The sequence below is a fragment of the Heteronotia binoei genome, chromosome 4 (assembly GCF_032191835.1).
Source record: "Heteronotia binoei isolate CCM8104 ecotype False Entrance Well chromosome 4, APGP_CSIRO_Hbin_v1, whole genome shotgun sequence".
In the NCBI taxonomy this organism is placed as follows: domain Eukaryota; kingdom Metazoa; phylum Chordata; class Lepidosauria; order Squamata; family Gekkonidae; genus Heteronotia; species Heteronotia binoei.
Window position 1 is genome coordinate 13,126,011 of NC_083226.1, and position 25,439 is coordinate 13,151,449.

General features: G+C 49.6%; 1 protein-coding gene across 2 annotated transcripts in view; it reads left to right on the forward strand.

Moving 5' to 3' along the window:
- The first annotated feature begins 15,046 nt into the window (after positions 1 to 15,046).
- STXBP5L (syntaxin binding protein 5L) overlaps positions 15,047 to 25,439 on the forward strand; it is a 145,420-nt gene continuing 135,027 nt past the window's right edge. For both annotated transcript variants that reach the window (XM_060236808.1, XM_060236809.1), the window contains exon 1: positions 15,047 to 15,237. In XM_060236808.1, the coding sequence (XP_060092791.1) occupies positions 15,052 to 15,237 (186 nt within the window). In that variant the 5' untranslated portion in view covers positions 15,047 to 15,051. The remainder of the gene's footprint in view (positions 15,238 to 25,439) is intronic.

The following is a 25,439-nucleotide window of genomic DNA, read 5'->3' on the forward strand; positions in this document are numbered from 1 at the left end:
CAGGGTGTCTGTTGTGGGGGAGGGAGATAAAGGAGATTGTGAGCCGTTCTGAGACTCTGTCCTTGAAAGGGCAGCTGCTGTGAGAGCCCTCTCAGCCCCACCCACCTCACAGGGTGTCTGTTGTGGGGGAGGAAGGGAAAGGAGATTGTAGGCTGTTCTGAGACGCTGTCCTTGAAAGGGCAGCTGCTGGGAGAGCCCTCTCAGCCCCATCCACCTCACAGGGTGTCTGTTGTGAGGGAGGAAGGGAAAGGAGATTGTAGGCTGTTCTGAGACGCTGTCCTTGAAAGGGCAGCTGCTGGGAGAGCCCTCTCAGCCCCACCCACCTCACAGGGTGCCTGTTGTGGGGGAGGAAGGGAAAGGAGATTGTGAGCCGCTCTGAGACTCTGTCCTTGAAAGGGCAGCTGCTGTGAGAGCCCTCTCAGCCCCACCCACCTCACAGGGTGTCTGTTGTGGGGGAGGAAGGGAAAGGAGATTGTGAGCAGTTCTGAGACTCTGTCCTTGAAAGGGCAGCTGCTGTGAGAGCCCTCTCAGCCCCACCCACCTCACAGGGTGTCTGTTGTGGGGGAGGAAGGGAAAGGAGATTGTGAGCAGTTCTGAGACTCTGTCCTTGAAGGGGCAGCTGCTGTGAGAGCCCTCTCCAGCCCCACCCACCTCACAGGGTGTCTGTTGTGGGGGAAGAAGGGAAAGGAGATTCTAGGCCGCTCTGAGACTCTGTCCTTGAAAGGGCAGCTGCTGTGAGAGCCCTCTCAGCCCCACCCACCTCACAGGGTGTCTGTTGTGGGGGAGGAAGGGAAAGGAGATTGTAGGCCGCTCTGAGACTCTGTCCTTGAAAGGGCAGCTGCTGTGAGAGCCCTCTCAGCCCCACCCACCTCACAGGGTGCCTGTTGTGGGGGAGGAAGGGAAAGGAGATTGTGAGCCGCTCTGAGACTCTGTCCTTGAAAGGGCAGCTGCTGTGAGAGCCCTCTCAGCCCCACCCACCTCACAGGGTGTCTGTTGTGGGGGAGGAAGGGAAAGGAGATTGTGAGCAGTTCTGAGACTCTGTCCTTGAAAGGGCAGCTGCTGTGAGAGCCCTCTCAGCCCCACCCACCTCACAGGGTGTCTGTTGTGGGGGAGGAAGGGAAAGGAGATTGTGAGCAGTTCTGAGACTCTGTCCTTGAAGGGGCAGCTGCTGTGAGAGCCCTCTCCAGCCCCACCCACCTCACAGGGTGTCTGTTGTGGGGGAGGAAGGGAAAGGAGATTGTGAGCCGCTCTGAGACTCTTCGGAGTGGAGGGCGGGATATAAATCCAATATCTTCTTCTTCTTCTGTCTATTTACTTCTGAAAAAGAAAGATTTGAGCACATTGCTCTGGATAAATACTGTAAGGCTGGTTTTGTAAAAGCTGTCCTTTCTAAAAGTAGGGGCTTGGACCAGATGGCCTGTATGGCCCCTTCCAACTCTGATTCTATGCAGGGGTGGCCAAACTGTGGATCGGGAGCCACATGTGGCTCTTTCCCACATATTGTGTGGCTCTTGAAGCCCCCACTGCCCTGTCAGCCCACTTGGAGAAGGCATTTCTCTCTTCAAATCACTTCACCATGCCAAGCCAGCCAGCAGTTTGGAGAATGCATTTAAAGTTAAGGTTGCTTTCTTTCCACCTCTCCTTCCCCTATGTATTTGCCTTCCTTCCTTCCTGCAATTTTGGGCTGTATCAACAGAAGTCTAGTGTCCAGATCACATGATGTGATGGTATCGCTTTACTCTGCTCTGGTAAGACCTCACCTGGAGTCTTGTGTTCAGTTTTGGGCACCACATTTTAAGAAGGATATAGACAAGCTGGAACAGGTTCAGAGGAGGGCGATGAAGATGGTGAGGGGTCTGCAGACCAAGTCCTATGAGGAAAGACTGCAGGAGCTGGGCCTGTTTAGCCTGGAGAGGAGGCGGCTGAGAGGTGATATGATCACCATCTTCAAGTACTACAAGGGCTGTCATCTAGAGGATGGGGTGGAATTGTTTTCTGTGGCCCCAGAAAGTGGAACCAGAACCAACGGGTTGAAATTAAAAGAGTTTCCGGCTCAACATTAGGAAGAACTTCCTGACTGTTAGAGCGGTTCCTCAGTAGAACAGGCTTCCACGGGAGGTGGGGAGCTCTCCTTCCTTGGAGGTTTTTCAACAGAGACTAGATGGCCATCTGACAGCAATGAAGATCCTGTGAATTTAGGGGGAGGTGTTTGTGAGTTTCCTGCATTGTGCAGGGGTTGGACTAGATGACCCTAGAGGTCCCTTCCAACTCTATGATTCTATGATTTCTTCCTTGTTGCCTGCCTGCCTGCACTCAAACATCTTATGTTCATGTCTTATGGCTCTCAAACATCTGACGTTTATTCTATGTGGCTTTTAAGTTAAGCAAGTTTGGCCACCCGTGATTCTATGCTTCTAACTGTGGCTGTTTTGGGATTTTCTGTAAAAATTTAAAAATTGTCCCAGTATTCCTCTTTCTCTTCTTTGTGCGCCGGAGTTTCTCCCCCTCTCTGGCGCTTTTTTGATGGAAGTGAGGGGACTTTGTGCCAGGCAGGAAAAGGAAAGCCACCAAAGAAATTATGATCAAAGATATATGAAATTATGAAACAGTCCCCTGCACAGGAGCGCAGGTAGTTAATTATTGAAGTCTTTCCATTTGCTCTTTCAGGCAACCAGGCAGGCGTAGAGCAGGGAGAATTTGCAGATTTTGCCTTTCGAAATGGGAAGAGAAGCAAGCAAACAACTGCCTCTCCCACAGCCTCAAGCTGTTCAGAGAGGCTGCATGGATTTTAAGACCAGAACAAATTGTCTCATTAGCTAAGCCTGACTTTTGCAGTTTCATTTAGCAGAAAGCTCCCACCCCCCACCCCCCACCTCCGGGCGTTTTCTGAAGCAGACAAGAGGGGAAGCCGGGCTAAACCGGAGGGAATTCTTTAGAATATCGGAACCCATCTTGATTGAAAGGCACCAAAGATCGATCTGGCTGGCCCAGACTAGCCTGATCTCATCGCGTCTCGAAAGCAGGGCCGTACCTGGTTAGCACTTGGACGGGAGACCACCGAGGAAGACATGGATTGCTACACAGGGCAAGGAAATGGCAAAGTGCTTCTGTTAGTCTCTTGTCTTGCAAATCCTACAAGTCAACCACAGTTGGACAGCATTTTCCACCGAGGCTGAGAGTCCACCATACCTGTCTGATGGTGTATTACTGTCATCAGAGCCAGTCTGGTGTAGTGGTTAAGTAGGCGGACTCTTATCTGGGAGAACTCCCACTCCTCCACATGCAGCTGCCGGAATGGCCTTGGGCAAGACTTCCCCCCGCTTTGCATATTAGGCCATGCCCCCCTGATGCGGCCAATCCTCCTGGCGCTTACAGGCCTCCTGGAGAGCCAGTTTGGTGTAGTGGTTAAGTGTGCGGACTCTTATCTGGGAGAGCCGGGTTTGATTCCCCACTCCTTCACTTGCACCTGCTAGCATGGTCTTGGGTCAGCCATAGCTCTGGTAGGAGTTGTCCTTGAAAGGGCAGCTGCTGTGAGAGCCCTCTCAAGCCCCACCCACCTCACAGGGTGTCTGTTGTGGGGGAGGAAGGTAAAGGAGATTGTGAGTGGGAAGGGGGAGACTCTTCAGAGTGGAGGACGGGATATAAATCCAATATCATCTTCTTCTTCTCTGAGTGGCAGCCCTTCAAATACTTCAAGAGAGGAAGCATGTCTCCCCTCACCCTCCTCTTCTCCAGACTGGACATTTCCAAGTCCCTCAGCCTTTCCTCATAGGGTTGGGCAGGGGTGGAATTCTAGCAGGAGCTCCTTTGCCTATTAGGCCACACACCCTTAATGTAGCCAGTCCTCCAAGAGCTTACAAAAAAGAGCCTTCTAAGCTCTTTGAGGATTGGCTACATCGGTGTGTATGTGTGGCCTAATAGGCAAAGGAGCTCCTGCTAGAATTCCACCCCTGGGGATTGGTCTCCAGGCCCCGGATCATCCTCGTCTCTCTCTTCTGCACCTTCTGCTTAGGTTTCAAGTCAGAAGACCATGAGAAGTCATGTCAGATGGGCTGAATCAGAGGGTTTCCAAAGTGCGAAGCCATGGAGGGGTGACTGTTACGCCTCACATGATGTTTATAATGTATAGATTGATGCTGATAAGTAAATTAGGTAACCTACAACTAGGAAATACATGTCCTTCTGTGATTTGCAAGAACGCCATTTAGTAGGGAACTTTACCTTTTATAGCTATCCAGACCAAATGGCCAAGCCACGCTGTTTTATCACGTGACCACAGTTTGCACTCTTAAACAACAAACTGCACGTATTTCAGCCCACAATACCTGATCCCCTTGTCTGATGAGGCGTGCTTAGCGAGCACACGAAAGCTTACATTCTCATTAAAACTCGCTTGGTCTTAAAGGTGCAACTTGACTCCTGCTTTGTTCCTCACATTTTGTTAAGAGACAACAATTCCCTCTTCTGTAATGCCTACGTATATAACACAACCTCTAATCCAGCAGGAGCCAGAAGTGCATGAAAGCATGGGCCACCCCGCTCTTTCTCCCCAGCCCCTGGCTTTCAAAGGCACTGAGCTCTACACTAACATAATCGGTCTAGTTCCTGTGACCATTAGCTGCTGGTAGATACAGTTAATCCTCCATAAAGCTGGGAAACCATTTTTGAAGCCCTCGATCCTTTTTAAAAATAATAATAATAATAACCTAAATCTTTATTCAGGATATAAAATATTACAAAAAGAATATGCGTCGTTATACATATACGTTAATGAAACTCTACTAATAACGGGATGAGTCTCGACAATATTAAGGCTTAAGCCTTAATGTACAAATGTCGCCGGTGATACAATATATAGGAAATAAAAAAAACCACAATATACCTTATGCGGTTTTTAAGCTCCAAGTCAATTTCACAAATTCATTGTATGTTTGTTCTTTTCCCGAATTCGTGGACTTCGCTATTAATAATTTTAAAAGCTCTGTCATGTTTTCCCCACATCCATTTTATTCCCTAAATTAAGGAGCCCCAATCCTGTAGTCTTGGCCTGCAAAGAAAGCGATACCATCTGTCTGGTATGCTTTTACCTCACCTCTTTCTCCAAGGAGCAGGGCAAGTGAATCCCCTTCCTCCATTTTATCCTGACAACCACCCTGTGAGGAAGAGTAGGCTGAGGGGAAATGAGGGCCTCAAGTGCATCCTTTTGGTTGCCCTTTCCCTCTATCTTTTCCAGGTCTAGCCCAACGCTAGCTCACGACAACCCCCAGTTCAGAGGGGTCAAACTCATTTGTTACAAGGGTCGGATCTAGGGTTGCCAAGTCCAATTCAAGAAATATCTGGGGGCTTTGGGGGTGGAACCAGGAGACTTTGGGGGGGTGGAGCCAAGATCAAGGCTGTGACAAGCATCATTGAACTCCAAAGGGAGTTCTGGCCATCACATTGAAAGGGACGGCACACCTTTTCAATGCCTTCCTTCCATAGGAAATAATGAAGGATAAGGGCACCTTCTTTTGGGGCTCATAGAATTGGACCCCCTGGTCCAAACTTTTTGAAACTTGGGGGGTATTTTGGGGAGAGGCACTAGATGCTATACTGAAAATTTGGTGCCTCTACCCCAAAAAACAGCCCCCCCAGAGCCCCAGATACCCGCGGATCAATTCTCCATGATTTTCTATGGGAATAAATCTCCATAGGGAATAATGAAGTGCCCAGCAGACATTTCCCTCTCCTCCCCCCGCTTTCTGACGACCCTGAAGCGGGGGGAGGGCCTCCAAACAGGGGGATCCCCTGCCTCCACCTGGGGATTGGCAACCCTAGTCGGATCTGACACGAACGTCAGCTAAACGTTGGGCCTGGCCATGTGTGCCGTAAAATGTAATGCCAAGTACTGGAGATACAAACTTTATAAAGGTCTCAGGCAAACCCAGTTAACAATATTACATTTACTCACAAACATGCTTAAAACATTAACGCTTTTACGGGATTCCATAGAATCCCAGGCTCATGGAGTTGGAAGGGGCCATAGAGACCATGTAGTCCAACCCCCTGCAGGATCAGTCTAAAGCATCTCCGACAAAAAACCATCCAGCCACTTTTTGAAGACTGCCAATGAAGGGGAGCTCGCCACCTTCCTAGGCAGCTGGTTGCACCTCTGAACCACTCTGACAGTAAATCCCCCCCCCCCCCCCCAATATCCAGCTGGTCCCTTTCTGCTTGTAATTTGAGCCCATTGCTTCGGCTCGTGTCCTCAGCTGCCAAGTGGAACAGCTCCTTGCCGTCCTCTAAATGAAAAAGGGAAAGGAAAGGTCCCCTGTGCAAGCACCAGTCATTTCCAACTCTGGAGTGACGTCGCTTTCACAACTTTTTCACGGCAGACTTTTTACGGGGTGTTTTGCCATTGCCTTCCCCCCCTGGGTACTCATTTTACTGACCTCAGAAGGACGGAAGGTGGAGTCAACCTCGAGCCGGCTACCTGAAAACCCAGCTTCCGCCGGGAATTGAACTCAGGTCATGAGCAGAGCTTAGGACTGCAGTACTGCAGCTTTAACGCTCTGCGCTACGGGGCTCTTTAAATGACAGCCTTTCAAATATTTAGAGAGAGCAATTATGTCCCCCCTCAATCTCCTCTTCTCCAGACTGAACATTCCCAAGGCCCTCAGCCTTCCCTCTTCAGCTTCTTCCTCCAGTCCCTTGATCATCCCTTTTCTAATTAACATTTTATTAGTTTTTTGGAATATATGTATTTACAGAAACAAGATAAGAAAAGCACAAGTACATACATGTAGTAAAATATCATAAAATAGGACATATAAAACTGTAGAGGTATACAGATATAGGTAGAATTAAAGCAGCATGTAAAAAGCAGAGAGATTGAACATAAGAACATAAGAGAAGCCATGTTGGATCAGGCCAGTGGCCCATCCAGTCCAACACTCTGTGTCACAGAAGAACATAAGAGAAGCCATGTTGGATCAGGCCAGTGGCCCATCCAGTCCAACACTCTGTGTCACAGAAGAACATAAGAGAAGCCATGTTGGATCAGGCCAATGGCCCCTCCAGTCCAACACTCTGTGTCACATAAGAACATAAGAGAAGCCATGTTGAATCAGGCCAGTGGCCCCTCCAGTCCAACACTCTGAGTCACATAAGAACATAAGAGAAGCCATGTTGGATCAGGCCAGTGGCCCATCCAGTCCAACACTCTGTGTCACATAAGAACATAAGAGAAGCCATGTTGGATCAGGCCAGTAGCCCATCCAGTCCAACACTCTGAGTCACATAAGAACATAAGAGAAGCCATGTTGGATCAGGCCAGTGGCCCCTCCAGTCCAACACTCTGAGCCACATAAGAACATAAGAGAAGCTATGTTGGATCAGGTCAGTGGCCCATCCAGTCCAACACTCTGTGTCACATAAGAACATAAGAGAAGCCATGTTGGATCAGGCCAGTGGCCCATCCAGTCCAACACTCTGTGTCACATAAGAACATAAGAGAAGCCATGTTGGATCAGGCCAATGGCCCATCCAGTCCAACACTCTGAGTCACATAAGAACATAAGAGAAGCTATGTTGGATCAGGTCAGTGGCCCATCCAGTCCAACACTCTGTGTCACAGAAGAACATAAGAGAAGCCATGTTGGATCAGGCCAGTGGCCCCTCCAGTCCAACACTCTGTGTCACAGAAGAACATAAGAGAAGCCATGTTGGATCAGGCCAGTGGCCCATCCAGTCCAACACTCTGTGTCACAGAAGAACATAAGAGAAGCCATGTTGGATCAGGCCAATGGCCCCTCCAGTCCAACACTCTGTGTCACATAAGAACATAAGAGAAGCCATGTTGAATCAGGCCAGTGGCCCCTCCAGTCCAACACTCTGAGTCACATAAGAACATAAGAGAAGCCATGTTGGATCAGGCCAGTGGCCCATCCAGTCCAACACTCTGTGTCACATAAGAACATAAGAGAAGCCATGTTGGATCAGGCCAGTAGCCCATCCAGTCCAACACTCTGAGTCACATAAGAACATAAGAGAAGCCATGTTGGATCAGGCCAGTGGCCCCTCCAGTCCAACACTCTGAGCCACATAAGAACATAAGAGAAGCTATGTTGGATCAGGTCAGTGGCCCATCCAGTCCAACACTCTGTGTCACATAAGAACATAAGAGAAGCCATGTTGGATCAGGCCAGTGGCCCATCCAGTCCAACACTCTGTGTCACATAAGAACATAAGAGAAGCCATGTTGGATCAAGCCAATGGCCCATCCAGTCCAACACTCTGAGCCACATAAGAACATAAGAGAAGCTATGTTGGATCAGGTCAGTGGCCCATCCAGTCCAACACTCTGTGTCACATAAGAATATAAGAGAAGCCATGTTGGATCAGGCCAATGGCCCCTCCAGTCCAACACTCTGTGTCACATAAGAACATAAGAGAAGCCATGTTGGATCAGGCCAATGGCCCATCCAGTCCAACACTCTGAGTCACATAAGAACATAAGAGAAGCCATGTTGGATCAGGCCAGTGGCCCATTCAGTCCAACACTCTGTGTCACATAAGAACATAAGAGAAGCCATGTTGGATCAGGCCAGTAGCCCATCCAGTCCAACACTCTGAGTCACATAAGAACATAAGAGAAGCCATGTTGGATCAGGCCAGTGGCCCCTCCAGTCCAACACTCTGAGCCACATAAGAACATAAGAGAAGCTATGTTGGATCAGGTCAGTGGCCCATCCAGTCCAACACTCTGTGTCACATAAGAACATAAGAGAAGCCATGTTGGATCAGGCCAGTGGCCCATCCAGTCCAACACTCTGTGTCACATAAGAACATAAGAGAAGCCATGTTGGATCAGGCCAGTGGCCCCTCCAGTCCAACACTCTGAGCCACATAAGAACATAAGAGAAGCCATGTTGGATCAGGCCAGTGGCCCCTCCAGTCCAACACTCTGAGCCACATAAGAACATAAGAGAAGCCATGTTGGATCAGGCCAGTGGCCCATCCAGTCCAACACTCTAAGTCACATAAGAACATAAGAGAAGCCATGTTGGATCAGGCCAGTGGCCCATCCAGTCCAACACTCTGTGCCACAGAAGAACATAAGAGAAGCCATGTTGGATCAGGCCAGTGGCCCATCCAGTCCAACACTCTGTGTCACATAAGAACATAAGTGAAGCCATGTTGGATCAGGCCAATGGCCCATCCAGTCCAACACTCTAAGTCACATAAGAACATAAGAGAAGCCATGTTGGATCAGGCCAGTGGCCCATCCAGTCCAACACTCTGTGTCACATAAGAACATAAGAGAAGCTATGTTGGATCAGGCCAGTGGCCCATCCAGTCCAACACTCTGTGTCACAGAAGAACATAAGAGAAGCCATGCTGGATCAGGCCAGTGGCCCATCCAGTCCAACACTCTGTGTCACAGAAGAACATAAGAGAAGCCATGTTGGATCAGGCCAGTGGCCCCTCCAGTCCAACACTCTGAGCCACATAAGAACATAAGAGAAGCCATGTTGGATCAGGCCAGTGGCCCCTCCAGTCCAACACTCTGAGCCACATAAGAACATAAGAGAAGCCATGTTGGATCAGGCCAGTGGCCCCTCCAGTCCAACACTCTGTGTCACATAAGAACATAAGAGAAGCCATGTTGGATCAGGCCAGTGGCCCCTCCAGTCCAACACTCTGTGTCACATAAGAACATAAGAGAAGCCATGTTGGATCAGGCCAGTGGCCCATCCAGTCCAAGACTCTGTGTCACATAAGAACATAAGAGAAGCCATGTTGGATCAGGCCAATGGCCCATCCAGTCCAACCCTCTGAGTCACATAAGAACATAAGAGAAGCCATGTTGGATCAGGCCAATGGCCCATCCAGTCCAATACTCTGTGTCACACAGTGGCCAAAATTTTTTTATATATATATACACACACACTGTGGCTAATAGCCACTGATGGACCTCTGCTCCATATTTTTATCTAGGGTAGAGAATATAGAAGAAGACAAGATCGAGACACAGGATGATCTCAAACAGGCTGGGAAGCTGGGCTAAAACCAACAAAATGAATTTCAAGAGAGAAATGTAAAATTCTGCATTTGGGTAGGATCAAAGACGTGATTAGAGGATGGGAAAGACGTCTTGGCAGGAGTACAGGCAAGAAGGATCTAAAAATCTTAGCAGACCATACATTGAACATGAATCAGCAGCACAACGCAATAGCTAAGAAGCAAATGCAATTTTGGACTACATCACTGTAAGTATAGTGCCCAGTCCATGCAAAAATGGAGGTATCCCTTTACTCTGCTTTGCTTCAGCCTCAATTGGAGAACTGTGTTCAGTTTGGGGCACCACCATTTATGAAGGCTCAACATTAGGAAGAACTTCCTGACCATTGGAGTAGTTCCTCAGTGGAACAGGCTTCCTCGGGAGGTGGTGGGCTCTCCTTCCTTGGAGGTTTTTCAGCAGAGGCTAGATGGCCATCTGACATTAATGAAGATCCTGTGAATTTAGGGGGAGGTATTTGTGGGTTTTTTGCATTGTGCAGGGGGTTGGACTAGATGACCCTGGAGGTCCTTTCCAACTCTATGATTTTAAGGATGTTGAGAAGCTGGTCCAGAGAAGGGAAGCAAAGATTGTGAGAGGTCTGGAAACCAAATCCTTTGAGGAAGGGTTGAAGGAACTGGGTATATTTAGCCTTTGGCAGGGGGGGGGATGACTGAGAGGTGATATGATAGCTATCCTCAAGTATTTGAAGGGATGTCATACAGAGGATGGAATGGAGTTGTTTCCTGTTGCCCCAGAAGGTTGGGTCAGAACCAACGGGTTGAAATTAAATCAAAAACATTAGGAAGAACTTCATGACTGTTAGAGCGGTTCCTCAGTGGAACAGGCTTCCTCAGGAGGTGGCGGGCTCTCCTTCCTTGGAGGTTTTTAAACAGAGGCTAGATGGCCATCTGACAGCGATGAAGATCCTGTGAATTTAGGGGGAGGTGTTTGTGAGTTTTCTGCATTGTGCAGGAGGTTGGACTAGTTGACCTTGGAGGTCCCTTCCTACTCTAGGATTCTGATTTCTCAGTGGAACAGGCTTCCTCAGGAGGTGGCGGGCTCTCCTTCCTCGGAGGTTTTTAAGCAGAGGCTAGAAGGCCATCTGACAGCAATGAAGATCCTGTGAACTTTGGCAGATCACGAGAGGGAGAGCAGGAAGGGTTGCATCAGTGCTCAGCTCTCGTGGCCTTCTTATATGCCCAGGTAATGCAGATAGCAAGAAGAAACTTCCTCCAGGTGAGATTGGATAGAGATCCTGTAAAGTTTTTTTTTTTTTTTTGCCTTGCTTTGAGCATAGACGAGGAGTCATTGAGGAGGGAGGCAGTTCCGAACTTCCTGTGTTGTACAGGGGGGTGGGCTTCATGACCCTGGAGGTCCCCTCCAGCTCTACATTTCCTGAATTTCTAAAACGTATCTAATCCAAGGCATAATGTTCATTGCCCTGTGACTTGGATGGCCCAGGCTAGCCTCACCAGATCTCAGAGGCGAAGAAGGGTCAGCCCTGGTTAGTGATTGGATGAGGGACCAGCAAGGAAACCCAGGCCTGGAAATGACAAAGGAGAGGGTGGCAATGACAAAGCACCCCCCAAACGTCTCTTGCCTTGAAACCCGAGGCAGCCACTGCAACTCGGCCAGCACTTTCCACCACTACCATCGTGTTCACATGGCGGGTATTTATGTTTACCCCATAAAGAAAGGTTTAAGATTGCCCTGCGGTCCAAACACAAAAGATAGACCAGTGGTCCACTTGTTAAAGTTTACACTCGTCATGTGCCTTAAGGTTGTACAGAACAGCTCGTTTATTGGAGCCACCTAGACTGTTTTACCAAACTAGTTTACAAAAGTTGGTTGATACAGGTGGGCCCTCCCCCTCCCCTCCACCCACCTGTCTCCCTCCTTCCTTTCCATCCACCTACCTACCTTCCCTCCCTTCCTTCCTTCTATCCACCCAACCTCCTTCCTCCCTTCCATTCCTCATTACCTCTTTCCTTCCCTTCCACCTACCTACCCTCCTTCCTCCCTTCCCTTCCTCATTCCCACTTTCCTTCCCTTCCATCTACCATCTTTCCTGTCTCCTCTCTCCCTCCTTCCCTTCCTTCCACTCACCCTCCTTCCTTCCCTTCCTCCTATGCCTACCTTCCTTCCACCTAGCCACCTTCCTCCCTTCCCTTCCTCATTGCCTCTTTCCTTTCCTTCCACCTACCTTCCTTCCTCTCTCCTTCCCCTCCTTCCACTCACCCTCCTTCCTTATCTTCCTCCTACCTACCTACCTTCCACCCAGTCACCTTCCTCCCTTCCCTTCCTCATTGCCTCTTTGCTTTCCTTCCACCTACCTTCCTTCCCCTCACCCTCCTTCCTTCCCTTCCTCCTACCTACCTACCTTCCACCCAGTCACCTTCCTCCCTTCCCTTCCTCATTGCCTCTTTCCTTTCCTTCCACCTACCTTCCTTCCTCTCTCCTTCCCCTCCTTCCACTCACCCTCCTTCCTTCCCTTCCTCCTACCTACCTTCTTTCCACCCAGCCACCTTCCTCCCTTCCCTTCCTCATTGCCTCTTTCCTTTCCTTCCACCTACCTTCCTTCCTCGCTCCTTCCCTTCCTTCCACTCACCCTCCTTCCTTATCTTCCTCCTACCTACCTACCTTCCAACCAGTCACCTTCCTCCCTTCCCTTCCTCATTGCCTCTTTGCTTTCCTTCCACCTACCTTCCTTCCTCTCTCCTTCCCTTCCTTCCCCTCACCCTCCTTCCTTCCTTCCCTTCCTCCTACCTACCTACCTTCCACCCAGTCACCTTCCTCCCTTCCCTTCCTCATTGCCTCTTTGCTTTCCTTCCACCTACCTTCCTTCCTCTCTCCTTCCCTTCCTTCCCCTCACCCTCCTTCCTTCCCTTCCAGTTTGGTGTAGTGGTTAAGTGTGCGGACTCTTATCTGGGAGAACCGGGTTTGATTCCCCACTCCTCCACTTGCACCTGCTGGAATGGCCTTGGGTCAGCCATAGCTTTGACAGAGGTTGTCCTTGAAAGGGCAGCTGCTGTGAGAGCCCTCTCCAGCCCCACCCACCTCACAGGGTGTCTGTTGTGGGGGAGGAGGGTAAAGGAGATTGTGAGCCGCTTTGAGACTCTTCGGAGTGGAGGGCGGGATATAAATCCAATATCTTCTTCTTCATCATCATCTTCTTCTTCTTCCTCCTACCTACCTACCTTCCTCTCCTTTCTCCCCCCTTCCCTTCCTCCCTTCCACCTACCTACCTACCTACCTACCTTCCTTCCTTCCTTCCTTCCTTCCTTCCTTCCTTCCTTCCTTCCTTCCTTCCTTCCTTCCTTCCTTCCTTCCTTCCTTCCTTCCTTCCTTCCTTCCTTCCTTCCTTCCTCTGCGTAAGGCCGCCCCTCTCCCTCTCCCGCGCCGGCCTTATGTAAGCGGCTCCCCTTCGCCTTCGGCCCCTCATTGGCCCCCTCCGGCGCAGCCCCGCCCCAGCCGCGGGGCGGATTGGCTCTGGGCGCCGCCCGTCTCCCGCCCCCTCCGCTCCCGCACTGGCGCGCGCGGCTGGCGGGCGGGCGGGCGGGCGGGGCGGGCCGAGGAGGAGGAGGAGGAGGCGGGGCTGGCGGGTTCCTTTCAGCACCTCGGAGAGCAGCCTCGGAGAGCCCCGCCGGTCCAGCGGGGAGAGCGCAGTTGCCGCAGCGGCAGCAGCAGCAGCAGCAGCCGGGCCGGGCAAGCAGGGCGAGGCGGAGGCTGCCTCCTCCCTCCCTCCCTCCCTTCCCAGCCGCAGCAGCAGCAGCAGCAGCAGCAGGACTTCCAGGGCACCGGCGGGCTTGGCGCTGGCTGCCTTTGCAGCTGTCCCGGCGCCAGCCTTGCGGGGCCGCCCTCCCTTTCCCGGAGGCATCTGGGGCAGGCTCCCCCCTGCGCTCTTGGCACCTCTGGGGGTCCAAACCCTCCACCCCCCTCCCCTCCAGGCAGCGTCCTCTTGACCTGGGCCAAGAGCCAGTGAGGAAAGAGCCAAGCTCCATCCATTCCGGCCCTCTGGATCCCCAGGGACAGGCAACCACCGGCTACCTTCTGCCCAACAAGTTCCTGGCCACGGAGAGGGCCCAGCCGGCTGGGATGAAAATCGGCCTGGAGACTCACTAGAGCCGAGGTTTTTCTTCCCAGGGGCGTGTGCGTTCGTGTGTGCGTCTGTGGGTTTGCTTGGGTCCGATCCAGGAGAGAGGATGGAGGGCTGCTCCGGGGTTGGCACCCCGGGAACGTCACGGCGGCTCCGGTGCTGCACTTGAGAGGGTGTGTGTGTGTGTGTGTGTAGGGGGGGTGGGGGGGAAACAGATCAGCCAGGACTGCAAGCAGCAACTGAACGCAGCCGGGGGAACGGAAGGGAGAATGCCACCCAGCCACCTCTGGCAGGGACCGTTGGCTATGCCCGGGGAACAGAAGAGCACGACGTGGAGGAGCCACTATTGATAGCACCCAGAGAAGATCCCCTACGCAGCGACGGGGAAGATCCAGGGGGGAAATCTGGACCTGCTCTGGCAGTGGCAGAATTCGCAAGTGGAGCTCCCCCCCCCCCTCGCCCCTTTTGGAAACATCAGTGGCTTCATCACCATGGAAATATTCCATACCCCCCCCCCTCCAACAAAAGGTGATGAAACTCAACACGGCAGAGAGTTCCAAAGGTGATCAACTGGGGCCCTTTTGAACGCTTCTCGATTGTGGATTCTTCCGCGTCCTGTGGTTACCCACCACCGGTCGCCTTTCGAAGGCCTGGAGTTGGCCAACTGTGGAATCCCTCCCTTCTTTCAGGCGATCCTTTCCGGAGCACCTTCTGCGTTTTGATAAAAAGAAAAAAAATGAAGCCTTCGTCTGGTGCAGGAGGTCAGATGCTGTACTGACAAAGCAACAGACAGCTGAGTTGCCCCCTCCCTCGGTTCTTTCTCTTCTCCTTTTTCCTAAATGTGAGCGACTCCCAAGCCGCCTCCCTCCCCCTTCCCTGCTGAACATCTCTTGAAGATCCCTTTTTCTTCAAAATGAAGAAATTTAATATCCACAGAGTTTTGGATGGTTTAACTTCATCCCCCAGCGGAAGCAGCGGCGGTTCCAGCGGCAGCGGTTGTGGACTCGGAGGTGGTCCGGGGCACTTGGGGGGAACCGCAGGGACTCCCAGGGAGGAAATCCAGGAGACGCTGACTTCGGACTATTTCCAAATTTGCAAGGTAAGAATCAGATTTGTTTCCTCTCTAAAGATGAAGGGTGCCAGAGAGACTGAAGCCAACCAGCTAAGTCACAGAGGCCTAAAGGATAAGGTGTCAGGTTATCCTTCTGATGCTTGGGTCGAAGTTGGAGGCAAATGATTTCTGTCCCTCCTTGTGCAGAGCTGCAGGGGAAGGAAAAAAGCATCAAGGGGCTGGTCTGGGTATGATTTGGTTCTAGGTTTTGTGACAATCACATTCGTGATGTTTGCATAATGCCATTGTGAGCGTGCTGATTTGAAAGCAAGTGGGGCCAGAGTGTCGAAAACATTAGTTTATTCATCATTTCTCTATCCTTTTTTTTTGTTCATTAAACACCAGCTGCATTTGTGTGCTTTGAGACAGATTTGCATTTGAAATTCCGTTGTGGCCTAACGAAAAGCTGGGACGAACTAGAAGACTACCTCCCCTTTTAAAATCGGTTTTGTATAGGCCTGATCGTGGAGCAAGGAGACTAATAGGTGTTCGATATCTGATTTGTTTGACCGTTCTGTCCATTTTCCCCTGTGGAAGCGGCTTCCTTTTTTATATGAGGAAATCAATTCTAGTTGCTCTGCGTCTATGACTAATCATATAGTGATAAACTACATGTTTACAAGGTCAGCTTTAAGGAAGCAAAAGAGTTGGGAATCTATTTTTTGATTTGCTGACACGGAGTGTGAACTCGGTGGCCATTCCACCAAGGAGGGAGAGCAGATATTCTAATATTCAGTCTTCTAATATTAACCGGTGGGGTGCTTTTTGTTTGTTTTTAAAAAATAAAAATAAAAGGGAAGGAAGAGTTATTCAGAGTTTCCCTTCTCTGTTGACTGTAATGTTTATGGCATCCTTTTCAGAGCTCTGTAACCCAACCCCAGGAAATTGATTTGAGCATTGTTAATATCAAATGTCTCTAAAACTCAGAGGGGGGTGGGGGTGGGGGGAAGCGCTTTTGCCATTGAATTGCCTAGAAAGCTAAAATATGACAATTTAATAGACGAGCATATCAGTTAAAACGGGGAAGGGGCTGTGGCTCAGTGGAAGAGCCTCTGCTTGGCATGCAAAAAGTCCCAGGTTCAATCCCCGGCATCGATCTGGCAGTAGGTAATACGAAAGCCCTCTGCCTGAGACCCTGGAAAGCGGCTGCCAGTCTGAGTAGACAATACTGACCTTGATAAACCGAGGGGCTGAATCAATAGGAGGCGGCTAATGTGTGAAATGAAACCTCCATCATTTTTAGTATAGCCGTTGGTTGCAATTAAGTAAAATTCCGTGTTCCTCTGGTTTCCCCCTCTGCATGAAAAGCAAATAAATGGATTTGATGTTTAATCATATCAAAAAAGAGGCGATTTTTCGGCCAGGGGAAACCAGGAGTGGGATAAAGATCAAGTACCTATTGTCTCACCTTTATTATGTTTACCAACCAGCGTCCTTTCAGCTTCTCGGAGAGAAGAGAAACACTTCTGGCTTCGTTCCTCTCCGTAATCTTTGGGCTAGGCCTCGGATTGATTAAAGACAAGGCTGGCTCTTCCGGAGAGCGTTGATCTAATATTGCTGCTGCAGCTGCCCTGATTTCAATCAGTTAGCTCTTCGTTGTATGAAGGTAAAAGTTGGCCTGCGTCATCCTTCTAAAGAAACAGCCGCTTTGGGTGGGGAGGGGGAAACCCCTCCTCAATCCATTCTGCACAACAGCGGAAAAAGACGTGGAAGACATTTGTTTCGGGGGGCAGCCCTGCGGGTTTGCAGTAGAACCAACGTTTTGGGGGTTTTTTTGTAGCAGGAACTCCTTTGCATATGAGGCCACCCACCCCTGATGTAGCCAATCCTCCTGGAGCTTTCACTAGGCCCTGTATTAAGAGCCCTGCAAGCTCTTGGAGGATTGCCTACAACAGGGGTGGGTGGCCTCATATGCAAAGGAGTTCCTGCTACAAAGAAAGCCCTGCATATAACCCCTAGATTTGAGTCTGGCTGCCCCGTAGAAAGCAACCAGATGCTTGATGCCTTTGTATCCTTTACAGCAAACCTTCCTCCTTTTGACTGGGATAAACAAGACTCAGATGCGCATTCTGAATCTTGCTTGATGAAGGGAGTTTGGACTTTCGAAAGCTTGTGCCCTGAATATTTTCTTGGTCTCTAAGGTGCTACTGGACTCAAAGAGAACTGTCCTGAAAGCGTGTTATTTTATTAATCCTGGCCTTGCCTGAGGAATGGCTAAAATCGTAGAGTTGGAAGGGACCTCCAGGGTCATCTAGTCCAACCCCCTGCACAATGCGGGAAACGCACAAAGACCTCCCGCTAAATTCACAGAATCTTCGTTGCCGTCAAATGACCATCTAGCTTCTGTTTACAAGCCCCCAAGGAAGGAGAGCCCACCGCCTCACGTGAAGGCCGGTTCCACTGAGTAACTGTTCTGTCAGGAAGTTCTTCCTAACGTGGAGCCGGAAACTCTTTAGTTTTAATTTCAACCCACTGGTTCTGAGTCAACTTTCTGGGGGAACCGAAAACAACTCTGCATCATGGTCTAGATGACAGCCCTTCAAGTCCTTGAAGATGGCGATCATATCACCTCTCAGCCGCCGCCTCTCCAAGCGAAACGGACTAAATCAAAGGTGTTTGGAATAGAGTTAAATATTAACCAGATCTCATGTCACGTTCACACAGCTCTTATGTAAGGGACCCAAAGCACTATCGGGTGGAGGGCGGGTTTTCCTTCTCCCCCACGTTGCTGCTAGCTTACTCTGCTACACATTGGCAAGGACTGGGCAGTCTGTATCGGTGGGAGGATCCCGCAAACAAAAAACACCTGCTCACAGTTTTCTAGCTGGGAGTATACACATGAAGCTGCCTTGTACTTAGGGCTTTTTTTTTGTAGCAGGGACTCCTTTGCATATTAGGTCACACCCCCTTGATGTAGCCAATCCTCCTGGAGCTTTCAGTAGGCCATGACCGAAGAGCCTGTAAGCTCTTGGAGGATTGCCTACATCAGGGGGTGTGTGGCCTAATATGCAAAGGAGTCCCTGCTACAAAAAATGCCCTGGAAGTTGTATTCAATCCGAGCCTTGGTTCCAGCAGGGTCAGTATTGGCTACTCGGACTGGCAGCTGCTCTCCAGAATCTCAGGCTGAGGCCTTTCTCATCCCCTCCCACCTGAGCTTTTTTAACTGGAGAAGCCTGGGATTAAACCCGGAGCCTTCAGCATGGCAAGCCGATGCTCTACCACGGAGCCACATCCCCTTCCCAGAACAATGACTGACAGATATAGCGTGTTGGTAAATTGGTGTAAATCTGTGGATTTATTAGCAAGGCTAATTAAGAGTCTGGGATTGGGGGGCATGTGTGGCTTTGTATCAGAGAGAGAGAGAGAGAGAGAGAGTATGGGGGAGACTTTATCTCCTACCCTATCCCAGTCCTTCAGCCTTGATTTCATAAGAACATAAGAGAAGCCATGTTGGATCAGGCCAGTGGCCCATCCAGTCCAACACTCTGTGTCACAGAAGAACATAAGAGAAGCCATGTTGGATCAGGCCAGTGGCCCATCCAGTCCAACACTCTGTGTCACAGAAGAACATAAGTGAAGCCATGTTGGATCAGGCCAGTAGCCCATCCAGTCCAACACTCTGTGTCACATAAGAACATAAGAGAAGCCATGTTGGATCAGGTCAGTGGCCCATCCAGTCCAACACTCTGTGTCACAGAAGAACATAAGAGAAGCCATGTTGGATCAGGCCAATGGCCCATGCAGTCCAACACTCTGTGTCACATAAGAACATAAGTGAAGCCATGTTGGATCAGGCCAATGGCCCATCCAGTCCAACACTCTGTGTCACATAAGAACATAAGAGAAGCCCTGTTGGATCAGGCCAGTGGCCCATCCAGTCCAACGCTCTGTGTCACATAAGAACATAAGAGAAGCCATGTTGGATCAGGCCAGTGGCGCATCCAGTCCAACACTCTGTGTCACATAAGAAAATAAGAGAAGCCATGTTGGATCAGGCCAATGGCCCATGCAGTCCAACACTCTGTGTCACATAAGAACATAAGAGAAGCCATGTTGGATCAGGCCAATGGCCCATTCAGTCCAACACTCTGTGTCACATAAGAACATAAGAGAAGCCATGTTGGATCAGGCCAATGGCCCATTCAGTCCAACACTCTGAGTCACATAAGAACATAAGAGAAGCCCTGTTAGATCAGGCCAGTGGCCCATGCAGTCCAACACTCTGTGTCACATAAGAACATAAGAGAAGCCGTGTTAGATCAGGCCAATGGCCCATTCAGTCCAACACTCTGAGTCACATAAGAGAAGCCATGTTGGATCAGGCCAATGGCCCATTCAGTCCAACACTCTGAGTCACATAAGAACATAAGAGAAGCCATGTTGGATCAGGCCAATGGCCCATTCAGTCCAACACTCTGAGTCACATAAGAACATAAGAGAAGCCCTGTTAGATCAGGCCAGTGGCCCATGCAGTCCAACACTCTGTGTCACATAAGAACATAAGAGAAGCCGTGTTGGATCAGGCCAATGGCCCATTCAGTCCAACACTCTGAGTCACATAAGAGAAGCCATGTTGGATCAGGCCAATGGCCCATTCAGTCCAACACTCTGAGTCACATAAGAACATAAGAGAAGCCATGTTGGATCAGGGCAATGGCCCATTCAGTCCAACACTCTGAGTCACATAAGAACATAAGAGAAGCCATGTTGGATCAGGCCAATGGCCCATTCAGTCCAACACTCTGAGTCACATAAGAACATAAGAGAAGCCATGTTGGATCAGGCCAATGGCCCATTCAGTCCAACACTCTGAGTCACATAAGAACATAAGAGAAGCCATGTTGGATCAGGCCAATGGCCCATTCAGTCCAACACTCTGAGTCACATAAGAACATAAGAGAAGCCCTGTTGGATCAGGCCAATGGCCCATCCAGTCCAACACTCTGTGTCACATAAGAACATAAGAGAAGCCTTGTTGGATCAGGCCAGTGGCCCATGCAGTCCAACACTCTGTGTCACATAAGAACATAAGAGAAGCCATGTTGGATCAGGCCAGTGGCCCATCCAGTCCAACACTCTGTGTCACACAGTGGCCAAAATACACACACACACACACACTGTGGCTAAGTTTCAGTCATAAGAACATCAGAAGAGCTCTGCTGGATCAGACCTGTGGTCCATCTAGTCCTGCATCCTGTCTCATACCATGGCTTGGCACCAGGGGGTGTGGCTTGATATGTAAATGAGTTTCTGTTGGGCGTTTTCTACTTTAAAAAAGCCTTGTGTGAAACAATGTTGATGCCAAGGGGTAATGTGATGCCAGGGGGTAATGTGGCCTAACGTGCAAGTGAATTCTTGCTGGACTTTCTCTACAAAAAATGATGGTAAACATTGGAAGATCTGAAGGAGGATGGACACCATGTAGTTTGCTCCTCAGAGAGAGAGAGAGAGCTTGGCTTCTGATTAACTCCGCCGGGCCTAACCCTCTTCTTTTAAAAGAAAAGGAAAGGTTCCCTGTGCAAGCACCAGTCGTTTCCGACTCGGGGGTTACGTTGCTTTCGCAACCTTTTCACAGCAGACTTTTTACGGGGTGGTTTGCCATTGCCTTCCCCAATCATCTACACTTTCCCGCCAGCAAGCTGGGGACTCCTTTTACCTACCTCGGAAGGATGGAAGACTGAGTCAACCTCCAGACGGCTACCTGAAAACCCAGCTTCCACCAGGGATCGAACTCGGGTCGTGAGCAGAGCTTAGGACTGCAGGACTGCAGCTTTAACACTCTGTTGTAAAACCCTGATTTTAAATGCTTCCAACAGGGCTTTGAATCCTACATGCTCTCCATGTGTGGAAATTGTTTTTCTCCCGGGAGAAGACAGAGGTGATCATGCTGAGAACTGAAGGGGGATGACATTTCGGGTCCCATAAATCTTGCGAACATTGCCCTTGGATATAAACAAGAAACCCAGGGAAATGGCACTGTTTATTGCATTGGGATAAGGGCATGGTTAGGCAAACTACACAGGCAAAGGCCACGCTGGAAGCAAAGGCGCTGTGTTGTCATTTTGTCTCGGAGGCAATACTGTGAGGACGACCTCTGTTCAGATTTACATTTCCCATTTCTCATCCTCCATGTACGACCAGCACACTGCAATTTCAGCATTAATTACCTCTGGTTTCTCTGTCCTATGCAGATGCAATTCAGTTTGGTGTAGTGGTTAAGCATGCCGACTCTTCTCTGGGAGAACCGGGTTTGATTCCCCACTCCTCCACTTGCACCTGCTGGAATGGCCTTGGGTCAGCCATAGCTCTGGCAGAGGTTGTCCTTGAAAGGACAGCTTCTGAGAGGGCTCTCTCAGCCCCACCCACCTCACAGGGTGTCTGTTGTGGGGGAGGAAGGGAAAGGAGATTGTAGGCCGCTCTGAGTCTCTGTCCTTGAAAGGGTAGCTTCTGGGGAGAGCCCTCTCAGTCCCACCCACCTCACAGGGTGTCTGTTGTGGGGGCGGAAGGGAAAGGAGGTTGTAGGCCACTCTGAGTCTCTGTCCTTGAAAGGGCAGCTTCTGGGAGAGCCCTCTCAGCCCCACCCACCTCACAGGGTGTCTGTTGTGGGGGCGGAAGGGAAAGGAGATTGTAGGCCACTCTGAGTCTCTGTCCTTGAAAGGTCAGCTTCTGTGAGAGCTCTCTCAGCCCCACCTACCTCACAGGGTGTCTGTTGCAGGGGAGGAACGTTAAGGAGATTGTAAGCCGCTCTGAGACTCTGATTCGGAGAGAAGGGTGGGGTATGAATCTGCAGTCTTCTTCTTCTTCTTCTTCTTCTTCTTCTTCTTCTTCTTCTTCTTCTTCTTCTTCTTCTTCTTCTTCTTCTTCTTCTTCTTCTTCTTCTTCTTCTTCTCTAACAACTGAACACTGATACTGGCTAGGTTCCCACCCAACCCCTGGCAGTGAGAAATAAACACAGAACAGAAAAGTGGAAAAAGACTTTCTGATCAACTGTTTCCTTATTCGGGGGGGGGGGGGGGGGCAGCAAGAAAAAAAGCGCTCTGAATCTGAGAAAGGTCTTTACTGTCTCGTTCTAGCTCAGGCTCAGGAAGTGACGTGCTATTTAGCACCACTGGGTTTACTTTTCAACAAGGAAACACAGGGGTGTATCCGCAGATATTGCCATTGGGTTGCCAAGTCAAATTCAAAAGAAATTTGGGGACTTTGGGGGTGGAGCCAGGAGACATTGGGGGTGGAGCCAGGAGACGTTGGGGTGGAGCCAGGAGCAAGGTTATGATAAGCATAATTGAGTTCTGGCCATTGCATTTAAAGGGGCTACACTCCCTTTAACTGCTTACCCTCCATTGCAAATAATGAAGGATAGGGGCACCTTCTTTTGGGGCTCAAAGAATTAGACCCCCTGGTCCAATGGCTTTGAAACTTAGCGTGTTTTTTTACAAGAGGCATTGGATGCTATGCTGAAAATTTGGTGTTTCTACCTAAAAAAAAAAAAAGCCCCCCTTCCCCGAGCCCCAGATACCCATGGATCAAATCGCCATTATACACTGTGGGAATCAGTCTCCATAGGGAATAATGGAGTGCCCAGCAGACATTAAGAACATAAGAGAAGCCATGTTGGATCAGGCCAATGGCCCATCCAGTCCAACACTCTGTGTCACACAGCGGCCAATATGTGTGTGTATACACACACACATACACATATATATATACTGTGGCTAATAGCCACTGATGGACCTCTGCTCCATATTTTTATCCAATCCCCTCTTAAAGCTGGCTATGCTTGTAGCCGCCACTACCTCCTGTGGCAGTGAATTCCACATGTTAATTACCCTTATAAGAACATTTCCCTCCCCCCACCGGCTTTTATTTTATTTATTTAAATTATTTATTAAGCACATTTTCACTGTACAGAACTCAAGACAGCATACAATATAAACAGGACAAAAACATAAAACATCAAATACATAAGAATATCATGAATCACAATTTAAAGCTACCAGTAGATAGGAAAAATGAAAATCATAGAATCCTAGAATCATAGAGTTGGAAGGGACCTCCAGGGTCATCTAGTCCAACCCCCTGCACAATGCAGGAAACTATAAACATTTCAACCAAAATTCACAGGATCTTCATTGCAGTCAGATGGCTATCTAGCCTCTGTTTAAAAACCTCCAAGGAAGGAGAGCCCACCACCTCCCAAGGAAGCCTGTTCCACTGAGGAATCGCTCTAACGGTCAGGAAGTTCTTCCTAATGTTGAGCCGTAAACTCTTTTGATTTAATTTCAACCCATTGGTTCTGGTCCTTCCTTCCGGGGGCCACAGAAAACAATTCCACACCATCTATATGACAGTCCTTCAAGGACTTGAAGATGGTGATCATATCACCCCTCAGCCGCCTCCTCTCCAGGCTAAACATGCCCAGCAACTTCAACCTTTCCTCATAGGACTTGGTCTCCAGACCCCTCAACGCATCCTCGTCGAATGCTGTCCTGAATCAAACTGTCTTCAGCTCCTTCCTAAAGATTGAACGTTAGGGGGCCAGGCTAGAGTTGCCAGGTCCAGGTTGGGAAATACCTGGAGAGTTGGGAGGTGGAGTCTGAAAAGGGCGGGGTTTGGGGAGGGGAAGGACTTTGGCATGGTACAATGCCATACAGTCCACCTTCCAAAGCAGTCATTTTCTCTAGGTGAACCGATCTCCACTGCCTGGGAATCAGTTGTAATCCTGAGAGATCTTCAGCCATCACCTGGGATTTGGCCAACCTTAACTTCCCTGGAAGTTATTCCAGCACTGCGGGGCTGCCACTAATAAGGCCCTGTCCCATGTACCCACTATGTGAGCTTCTTGGGTTGACGGTACAGTGAAGAGAGCCTCTCCCTGTGATCTTTGATGGCTCATGTTGTTTTCCTCTCCTCCATTTTATCCTCAAAACAACTCCCCTGTAAGGTAGCTGAAACTGAGAGTGTGTGACTGGCCCAAGGTCACCCAGTGAGCTTCCATAGCAGAGTAGGGATTTGAACTTGCCTTTCCCCATGGTTGCAACCATCCAGAGAAATCACAGTGGCAGAATTTGCAACCGTTTTGCTTTTAAATGCTTGGGAACAGACAAAAGACCACCTCCTCCCATATCGTTCAGCTTCCCTTTTAAGATATGCCCCTCAAGCCATTCTTGCCATACCACTGCCGTCAGAGCCGAGGCAGATGGCAAGCAGAGACAGGGCCTTTTCAGCAGTGGCACCTTTGGCTATGGAAACTAGGGATGCCAGCCTCCAGGTGGGACCTGAGGATCTCCTGGAATTACAGCTTATCTCCAGACCACAGGCATCAGTTCCTCTGGAGTAAATGGATGCTTTGGGTGGTAGATTCTTTGGCATTGTGCCCCCCCTGATCTCCCTGTCCTCCCCAGGGTCCATCCCCAAATCTCCAGTAGTTCCCCAACCTGGAGGTTGGCAACCCATGCCAGCAGCTGGGGGGACCCACCTAGCAACCCTCAAAATGCCCTTCCTCTCAAGACTCACCTGGGGCCTCCATAAACTCTTCTAGGCGCAAGGCCAAAATGTTTCCCGCCTTCTAATTCAGGGCCTGATCTTTGAGCATCGTTTTGAATGGGTGTTTTTAGTATACAAATCATTTATCTTAAGCTGCTGGTTTATTTAAGAACATAGGAGAACATAAGAGAAGTCATGTTGGATCAGGCCAGTGGCCCATCCAGTCCAACACTCTGTGTCACACAGTGGCAAAAAAAATTATATACCGTATATACACACACACTGTGGCTAATAGCCACTGATGGATCTCTGCTCCATATTTTTATCTAACCCCCTCTTGAAGCTGGCTAGGCTTGTAGCCGCCGCCACCTCCTGTGGCAGTGAATTCCACATGTTAATCACCCTTTGGGTGAAGAAGGACTTCCTTTTATCCGTTTTAACCCGACTGCTCAGCAATTTCATCGAACGCCCATGAGTTCTTGTATTGTGAGAAAGGGAGAAAAGGACTTTTTTCTCTACTTTCTCCATCCCCATGCATAATCTTGTAAACCTCTATCATGTCACCCCACAGTCGACGTTTCTCCAAGCTAAAGAGCCCCAAACGTTTCAACCTTTCTTCATAGGGAAAGTGTTTCCAACCCGTTCATCATTCTAGTTGCCCTTTTCTGCACTTTTTCCAATGCTATAATATCGTTTTTGAGGTGTAG